Consider the following 8,913-nt stretch of genomic DNA (forward strand, 5'->3'; position numbering starts at 1 on the left):
TAGGTACCTCTGCAGTCTTCCATAATCCTCATGTTCTGTTCTTTGATTTCACCCTCTTGGTGTAACACTGTCCCGCAGATGTTGTATCAGGAGAGGCTTAAACTCTGTGTATAAGGGGTTTTCCTCCAAAAGGCAGTGCTGAAATCCTGGCTAGGCCAGGGTGGCCCAGTGGAGTTCAATATCTGTTCCACAGAAGATTTTCTGTCCAGTTAACGAGGGCACGTGAGCGTGTGATTTGAACTTGGAGCTGCTCTGGAGGCTCAGCCCTGGACCAGCCATTGTCAAGTGTGCCATAGGGACTGACCTGAGGGTGAAAGAGTCCACTCAGTCAATCATCCTGTCTTGGGAGCTGGGTTTGTCCCTGCCAAGCCCCATTCAGCCCAGGTGTTCTTCCTGCAGCTTCACTAGAAATGAAATCACTATTGTTAAAGTTGGTGAATTCACCAGCACTGATTCTTTTTAAGTGGCACTTTGAGAGCAGAGTGATCTCTTTGATTACCCAGAGTGGAAGAGATTAAGAAAGAAGCCAGGGGTAGAAGGCTTGTGTGTTCCTCAGCGTGGCTCCATTGTGCACACTCAGTGTTAATGCTCCCCATTTGCATGGCTTGTGTGGGTTATGAGAAAGCAATTTTCTCTGACTGGCAAAAAGAGGTTTAATGCACAAACATTCCTAGAGGGTTGGGAACCGGTGCTTAGGCCAAAGCTGGCTGCATCCTCCTTAGGGTCTGTGCTTTCTGAGCTAGGGACACTGGGGTCAAGCAGCTTTCCCAGCTGATAACATTGTTCAAGTAATTTCTTTTTATCTTGCAGCGCAAAGAAAGGAAGTGCAAGCCCGGGCGGTGTTCTATCCTCTGATGGGCTTGGGGGGTGCAGTCAATATGTGCTATCGAACCCTCTACATTGGGACAGGTGAGTAGCTTTTTCCTGCCCTGACCTTTCAGAATCAGGGTGGTTCTCCCTGGACCCTCCCTAAGGCCTTTGCCAAGTGGGTGTCAAAGGAAACAGACTCACTGTGGCTGCTTGTACTGGGATTCTGCAGTACCGAGAAGTGTGGAAATCCCCCATCTGCCTGAATCTGTGTGGGTGGCAGCTCTGTCACCTGGTGTCATAACTAGAACAGCTGTCTTGGAGTTTTAATGCCTGACTGATGAGAGGAGAGTTGTGGTTTGCTTGCAGGTTTTGTTTCTTGTTGCTTAGATTCTTCTGGTGCTCTGGGTAGACCCAGGAGCAGTGAAATGCTCTTCAACCTTTGTAGAGCTGCTGGCTCCCTTCCCCCACTGAAACTTTGTTGGTGGCTTATCGAAGCATTATTCATGCAGTCCTGGGAGCAGGACAAAAGCAGTTGCTCCCCTGTTGTTTTGCTAATTGAAGTTTAATTCTGTCTGTTGTTCTCTGCTGCCTGACAGTTTGGGGGTTTTTTCCAATATGAACTGAGCCTGTTTTGTCCTCCCCCATGACAGGAGCTGATATGGATGTGTGCCTTACAAGCTATGGTCACTGTAACTATGTGTCTGGCAAACATGCCTGCATATTCTATGATGAGGTGAGTGCCTGAGTGATTTTTTTTTTCATTATTATTTTTATTTTTTGGTGTGCATGGCAGTGGAAACTGGAGATGCAGGCAGCAGGTTGTCTTTGTCTGGTGCTCCTTTTGTGAACTACAAAGTAAGAGCTGGGTTTTACTCCAGTGGAGGCTGTGTCAGCATTTTCTGTCAAACCCTTTTCTGAAGCACAGAGCTCTGCCAGCAGGATTTCTCTGACTGCCTGTGGGCAAGGACTGGCCACAAGTCAGCACTGTCACTGCTGGTGTCTAGGGAAAGAAAAGGACATAGACGTGATCTGATACTTTTTGATCTGAATGTGTTGTTAATAAAAGCTAAACTTCATGTGTCAACATCAAACCTCAGCTGGAACAAACCAGGGAACTGCTCTGAATCCCTTGTTTTCAAGTGTGATAGAGGAGCAAAGCATTCATAGCATCTGCAGTTTTCTATAAATTATTTATTTAGCTAAAACTTCAGTTAAGCTCACAGCATAAACAGAAACCTACAGTTTCTTCTTAGCTACAGCCCAGAGATTAGTTTGTTCTTGAAGTAAACAGACCAGCAGGCCTGCCAGTAACAGCACTGCTGGAGATGTCTCTTAGCATGGAAACAGTCTTCGAAGCAAGATCGAGTGTTTCATACCACCATTTGTCAACCAGCTCCAGAGCAGGATCCAGGATTAACCCACAGCCAGCTTTGGCCATTCTTCCAGTGCCCTGCAAGCTCTCAAACACACTCAGTAATGGGATCCTGACCATAAATCTATGTGGAAGCATCTCTTCACAGTGGTCAGTCATAAAGCAGGCTCCAGACACTGACCTTTCACCCTCCTATGGCTGTGGTCACTCGGGAGAGGGAGAATTCCCCTTCCTGGAGCTCTCTCTGCAGGTTCTCCTTCTGCAGTCTAGCAGGTTACTTCCCATGTGCACGTGGAGTTTTTGTAACTTGATTAAAGCCTTGTGGTCCCTGAGGGATGAGGTCTTGAGCTCTCAGATGATTTCTGTGAGCTAACCTGAAATCTTCTCTGCTCTGTCAACATCCTCCACAAAGCTCAGCTGAGCGTGACGCCGCTTGTATAACGCTGCATGTCACGGTAATGTCTGCTGGCATTTCAGCCTGCACAAGGCCTGTGAATCCCAGACTGCCTCTGTCCTGAGGCTGCTGCAGCAGCACGTGGCATCCCTCTTGCCATCTTGTGCCTGCTTTCCAAAGCTCATCTCTTCCTGCTAGGCACAGGTCTCGAGCCAAGTTCGCATCAGGTGTGCCTGTAAAATGCTTGCTTTTGTGTGCATCACCTTGAATATCCTGTTCCCAAAAGATGTGTTGGTTCAAGTGCAGTAGGTAAAACCCACTTTGCTTTGGCCCTCCTTCCCTGTCAGAATGCAGCTCCTGCAGGAAGGCTGGTTGTTCTGGGAGCAGGGGGATCAGGTTGGTGGTCTCTGAAGCTGGAGGATATTTACCATCTCTTATTTGACAACTACTTGCAACAAGGAAAAGGGGTTGTGTTTCAGTGCTCCAAAGAGGTGTGTATGGGCAGAAGCACTTCTGACTGACAGAGGGTGGGGTTAGATTGGATATTAGGAAGAAATGTTTCCCATGAGGCTGGTGAGGCCCTGGCACAGGCTGCACAGAGAAGCTGTGCCTGCCCCAAACCAGTGTCCAAGGCCAGGTTGGATGGGGCTTGGAGCAACCTGGTCTAGTGGAAGGTGTCCCGGCCCATGGCATGGGGCTGAAACAAGATGGTCTTTAAGGTCCCTTCCAACCCAAACCATTCTATGACTTCATGTCTTGATTCCCTCCTCTTCCCTTTCTTTCCAGAATACAAAGCATTACGAGCTGTTGAACTACAGTGAGCATGGGACGACCGTGGACAATGTTCTGTATTCGTGTGACTTCTCGGAGAAGATGACACCCACTCCTCCCAGCAGTATTGTTGCCAAAGTGCAGAGTGTGATAAGTGAGTATTGTACCACCACAAGGAGTTAATTGAGAGGGGGCAGGAGCAGGTGGAAACCAATTCCTTGTTGGTGCCCCTTGTTCTGCACAGGCTGGTGCACCCCTTGCAAAAAGGGGAGCCTTGCCACAGTGCTCAGCTGGGGTTACACAAGACCTTCTCTGCAGCCTGGGGAGCTCTGTGCCCTGACCTAAACCCTACTCCAGCCCCCAGGGCAGGAGTTACCAAGCTCCAGGTCCTGATGAGCAGCCAGTTTGGAGCAGGCCTGAGGCATTTCCCCATGCATGTTCTCCCTTCCCAGGCTGTGAGAAGATCTGGGCTGTGCTGCAGGCATTCTGTCCCGGCATGGCTCACTCCTGCTCTCCACCTGCTCAGCTTCCTCTTTTTGGGCTGCCAAAATAGATATGTAAATGCCTTAACCTCTCCAGGGCTGTGGGGAGATTCCCATTTCCCTTTGATCAGCTGCTCACTGCAGACTGAAATCCCTCATGGCTGGAGGATCTTACCCATGAGGCACCTCAGCAGATGAAAACGAGCTGCTGCTGACCTGCCCAAACCTTTCCATTTTTTTTAAAATTCTTTTCCAGAACGACATAAAAACAGAAAACAGGAAGAGGAGGCGCACGAAGAAGCTGCTGTGATGAATTCACAGGCACAAGGGCAGCATCGAAAACCCTGTAACTGCAAAGCCAGCAGCTCCAGTTTGATCGGGGGCAGCGGGGCTGGCTGGGAGGGCACGGCCCTGCTCCACCACGGCAGTTACATCAAGCTGGGCTGCCTGCAGTTCGTTTTCAGCATCACCGAATTTGCGACCAAACAGCCCAAGGGGGACACTGCCTTAGTACAAGATATGGACTTGGAGGAGAAGCTTTCTCTGAAACCCCACCAGGTGCCCGTGCTGCGGTCCAACTCAGTTCCCTAGGAATTTTTAGGAAGAGAGCTTTTTGGAGTAAGGAAAACGCCCTCAGACTCTTTACAATGCAAAAATGTACAAACCGAGGTGGGATTTTTCTGTGTCGGCCCAGAGACTGTTCACACGCCGTTTGCATGAAATGAAGAACGTTTAACTTTTTTTAATTTTTCTTTTTTGCTCAAGTTTTAGGGGCATTTGCACATATATTTGTACTATACATTTCATTTTAAAAGGAAAACTGCAGTGAGAGCAGGACGCGTCAGAGCGAGGGGTGACCGCTGTCTGACTCGAGGACTCTCTCTGACAGATAGTTCCCATGCAGTTGTAAAATAATCAGAAACTTGTTCTATTTTGTGCCAGTGACAATAGTTTTATATTAAAAGAGAAATACAGTTTTCATACAGCAAATCTATACAATATCATTGTTTTATTTAATGTAAAGAAGCGCTCTTCTTCCCACAGTTATTTTTCCCATCCCTCCCTGCTATGGTTGCACTACAAGTAGCTACTGTGTATTATGGGCAGTGAGAAATGAGTTCTTTTCCTGGTGTCCATCCTATTTTTTATTTCAGATAAGGAAAAGTGTTGGATTCTGTGTAAATACATCAGTGATGGCATTTTTCAATGTTTTAAAGCTGTGTACAGTGCTACATGTGGTATGACGTTCCTCAAATTGTCTATTGTAGCAGATCCTTTGTCGTAACCTGTCTGTCTCTTTTGTTTCTCTGCCACCTCCCCGCAGCAGAACAGCTAGTTCCACTGTACATAGTAATTGTAACGTTTTAGACTTTACAGAAACTTTCCTGTATTCTGTATATAAAAAAAAAATACTTCACATTCTGTTTTCTTGATTGTCTGTCTTCACTCGTGTCACCACAACCTGGAGCCTCCCCAGAGTGTCTGACTGCAGAGGAACCTGAGCTGGGAGTCAAGGCTGGGGTGGGATGGGAGGACCCTGGAGGACCCTGGTGTCCTGCCTGGGATGTGGGAAGAGGGTGAGGACTGGAAGGTGATTGACTCATGGAATTGGTTGAGGTAGGAGGGACTCTTGAAGGTCATCAAGTCCAACCCCTGCAATGTGCTGGGACATCTTCAACTCATTGTGGCCCAGCCTCACCTCAAATGTTTCCAGTTCTGGGCTCCTCAGGACAGGAGAGACATAGCCTGAAGGTCAGGGGACTGGCACACCTCATTTATGAGGGAAAGCTGAGGAAGCTGAGCCTGTTTAGCCTACAGAAGAGCAGACTGAGGACATCTTATTCTCAAATACATCGATGTGGGGGGGATGTGTCAGTGGATAGGATGGAGCCAGGCTCTTCTCAGGGATGCTGAGCAACAGAAGGAGAGGCAAGGGCAGAAATAAGAGCAAGGGAAGTTACACCTGAACGTGAGGAAGACCTTCTTGACCATGCACTGGAACAGGCTGCCCCAAAAGGTGGCAGACTGCCTATCCTTGGAGATATTCAGCTGTCCAGACACAGCTCTCAGTGCTCTGGAGGACTCTGCTTGAGTAGAGGGGCCGGACTAGATGCCCTCCGATGGTCCCTTCCCACCGGAACCACCCCGAGGTTCTGTGATCTCCCGGGCTATCGATTGGGGGGCAGCGCTGCCCGCACTCACCCTCACTCCGTCTCTGCTCCCACCGGCGCCACGAATCCAGCTCTCCCTTTGCCTGGAGCCGCGCAGACCGTGCCCCGTCCGCCGGTCGGTCCGTCCCGCCGGGGCGGGGAGGCGGGAGCGGGGCGGGAGCGGGGCGGAGCGGGCGCGGCGGGGCGGGCCCGGGCCGGGCCGGGGCTGCCCGGAACGGCGGTGGCGGCGGGATGGGGTGGGCGCTGCTGGGCGTGGGGCTGCTGCTGGCGCTGTACACGCTGCTCCGGCACGGGCTGCGCGGCGCCCCGCGGCCCCGCGCCCGCCCCGAGCTGCGCGGCCGCACCGCCATCGTCACCGGTGAGCGACCGGCGGGGAGCCGGGACGGGCCCCGGTGCGGCCCGCGCTCCCGCTCAGCCCCGCGCTCCGCTCCGCAGGGGGAAGCAGCGGCATCGGCGCGGCCACGGCGCTGGAGCTCGCTCGGTGCGGGGCCCGCGTTATCCTGGCGACCCGCAGCGCCCGGCGGGGAGAGGCCGCCGCCAGCCGCATCCGCAGGGTGAGCGCCGGCACCCCCGGCATTCCCACCCACGGGACATCCCCGAACCCTACAGTACCTCCAGGGTACCCCTGGCACCCAATGGGCAACTCCAGGACACCCCCAACGTACCCCCCGTGGGGCATCCTTGGATATCACATGAACACCCCCAGATGCCTCCCTGGGCACCCTGAGGACACTGCCATGGCATCCCCTCAGCGGTGCAGGGATGCCCATAAGAGACTCCCAGGACACACAACAGGACGTCTCTAAGCATCACATGATTAACCCCCAAAAAACCCCCATGGGTACATCTGGGTACCCCATGGCACATCCCAGGAACAGCCCCTCAGACACCCCCACAGGACATCCCAGGCACCCCAAGATTCTCCAGGGTAGGGCACACTGTACCACGGGGAAGGCTGCAGCCTCCCATGCTGGATCCAGTCCTTGGGCTGGATCCAGTCCCCAGAACATCCCCCTGCCCCTGGCTGGCTCCAGCCAACCCTCCCCATCCCCTGGCCCTGCCCGCTGTGCCCACAGGAGACAGGGAACAACGAGGTGCTGTTCATGCATCTGGACCTGGCCAGCCTGCGCTCAGTGAGAGCCTTTGCCAGCACCTTCCTGCACCAGGAACCCCAGCTCCACCTCCTCATCAACAACGCGGGTGAGTTGATGCCAGGACCCCAAAAAATCCCCTCTGCACCCCCGGGGCAGGCACCACCACGGGCTGCCACTGCCTCCTCGCTCCACAGGGGTGAGCGCCGGGGGCACGACCGAGGATGGCTTCAGCCTCCCCTTCCAGGTGAACCACCTGGGCCATTTCCTGCTGACCCAGCTGCTGCTGGAGCGGCTGCGGAGCTGCGCTCCCAGCCGGGTGGTCATCGTGGCCTCCAGCGCCCACTGCGCCGGCCGCCTGCGCCCCGAGTCCCTGGGCCGGCCGCCCTCGGGGCTCTTCTCCACCTTCCAGGACTACTGTGACAGCAAGCTGGCCAATGTGCTGCACGCCCGCGAGCTGGCCACGCGCGAGCAGGGCACTCAGGTCACCTGCTACGCCGTGCACCCAGGTAGGAGCCAGCTCAGCCTGGGTGTCTGTGAGCTGCACACCCCTGTGTCCCGTGGTGTCCCTCTGTGGGGCTGGGCTCCTGCTTTGCAGCCTTTTCACTGGGAATTCATGCACACCATCTCTCCCTTCCATGGTGTGTCCCTTTGCAGGTGTCCCTTTATATGGTGTGGCCCTTTTCTGTGTCCTCCTGCACAGTGTCTCTTTTCATGGCGTGTCCCTTATCTTGGCATGTCCCTTTGGACCTTGTCCCCTTGCACTGTGTTCCTTGATACAGTGTGTTCCCTTTACAGCGTCCCTTTGCACAACACATCTATTTATACAGCGTGTCCTTTTTCATGTGTCCCTTTGCATGTTCCTTTCTCCTCTTTCCATTCTTCCCCTCCTCTCCCTTCACTTTGCACCTCCACCTGGGACACACCCACGCAGCCCGGCCTTGCACGGCCAGCACAAGCATGGCAGTGCCTGGGAACAATCACAGCTGTGCTTCCTGTGGCATCTCCCTTATGTGCCCATCCTCTGGGACCAACAGGGGGACACCCCACCTCTCCTGGGACACACAGGGGGGACACCCCACCTCTCCTGGGATGAACAGGGGGGACACCCCACCTCTCCTGGGATGCACAGGGGGACACCCCACCTCTCCTGGGACCCCCCAGACGTGCCAATCTCCCGCAGGGTTCGTCAACACCTCTCTGTTCCGGCACGCTCCGCTGTGGCTGCAGCCGCTGCTGCTGCCGCTGGCCTGGCTGCTGTTCCTGGAGGCGGCCGAGGGGGCCCGGGCCGTGCTGGACTGCGCCACCCGGGACGGCCTGGAGCCCCTCAGCGGCCGCTACTTCACCCACGGCGGGCCGCGGGTGCCCTGGCCGGCGGGGCGCGATGACCGCCTGGCTCGGGAGCTCTGGGAGGGCAGCGAGCGCCTGGTGGGCTTGGGGACAGCGGGGGGACACGTGGAGGGCGCTGCTGCTGCCACGGCACAATAAAGCGATGGTGGTGAGGCCGCAGCCCCGGGGTCCTGTGTGGGATGCGGTGAGCGAGGGGCGGCGGCGCTGGCGCGCCCAGCACGGCCTGAGGGCGCAGCAGAGCTGTGAGGGGACGGTGAGTGAGTGTGCAAGGGGACGCGGGTGTGCACAGCGTGGGTGTGCAGAGCAGCAGACCCGGCTGTGCACACACACTGCAGGACACGCACCGTGCCTTGTACACCAGGCATGTCTCCCACACACGCTCACTCACTCATCCCTTGCACACCCACGCCGTCACACTCGCTCCCTTGCACACTCAGCTCCTGCGCATGCGCATGCCCACAAGTTCCCCCGC

The 8,913-nt window shown here is 54.8% G+C and overlaps 2 protein-coding genes across 2 annotated transcripts in view; both read left to right on the plus strand.

Moving 5' to 3' along the window:
* Positions 1-5,319, plus strand: part of PHF12 (PHD finger protein 12) — a 31,472-nt gene extending 26,153 nt beyond the window's left edge. The window contains exons 12-15 of the mRNA XM_084218935.1: positions 811-909; positions 1,461-1,543; positions 3,363-3,501; positions 4,086-5,319. Of these exons, the coding sequence (XP_084075061.1) occupies positions 811-909; positions 1,461-1,543; positions 3,363-3,501; positions 4,086-4,420 (656 nt within the window). The 3' untranslated portion in view covers positions 4,421-5,319. The remainder of the gene's footprint in view (positions 1-810; positions 910-1,460; positions 1,544-3,362; positions 3,502-4,085) is intronic.
* Positions 5,320-6,203: 884 nt separating this feature from the next.
* DHRS13 (dehydrogenase/reductase 13) lies at positions 6,204-8,867 on the plus strand. Its single transcript, XM_084219117.1, has 5 exons — positions 6,204-6,358; positions 6,436-6,554; positions 7,077-7,200; positions 7,289-7,600; positions 8,275-8,867. The coding sequence occupies exons 1-5, from the start codon at positions 6,232-6,234 to the stop codon at positions 8,577-8,579; spliced, it is 987 nt and encodes a 328-aa protein (XP_084075243.1). The 5' UTR covers positions 6,204-6,231; the 3' UTR covers positions 8,580-8,867.
* Positions 8,868-8,913: the final 46 nt, after the last annotated feature.

This window comes from Fringilla coelebs (genome assembly GCF_963513975.1).
Source record: "Fringilla coelebs genome assembly, chromosome: 20".
NCBI lineage: Eukaryota > Metazoa > Chordata > Aves > Passeriformes > Fringillidae > Fringilla > Fringilla coelebs.

Excerpts from the sequence above, each read along its gene's own strand:
- DHRS13 (XM_084219117.1), top strand. The coding sequence starts at position 6,232 with ATGGGGTGGGCGCTGCTGGGCGTGGGGCTGCTGCTGGCGCTGTACACG. Across the intron at positions 7,201-7,288 it reads CCTCCTCATCAACAACGCGG|GGGTGAGCGCCGGGGGCACG; the intron begins GTGAGTTGATGC and ends CTCGCTCCACAG. Across the intron at positions 7,601-8,274 it reads CTGCTACGCCGTGCACCCAG|GGTTCGTCAACACCTCTCTG; the intron begins GTAGGAGCCAGC and ends AATCTCCCGCAG.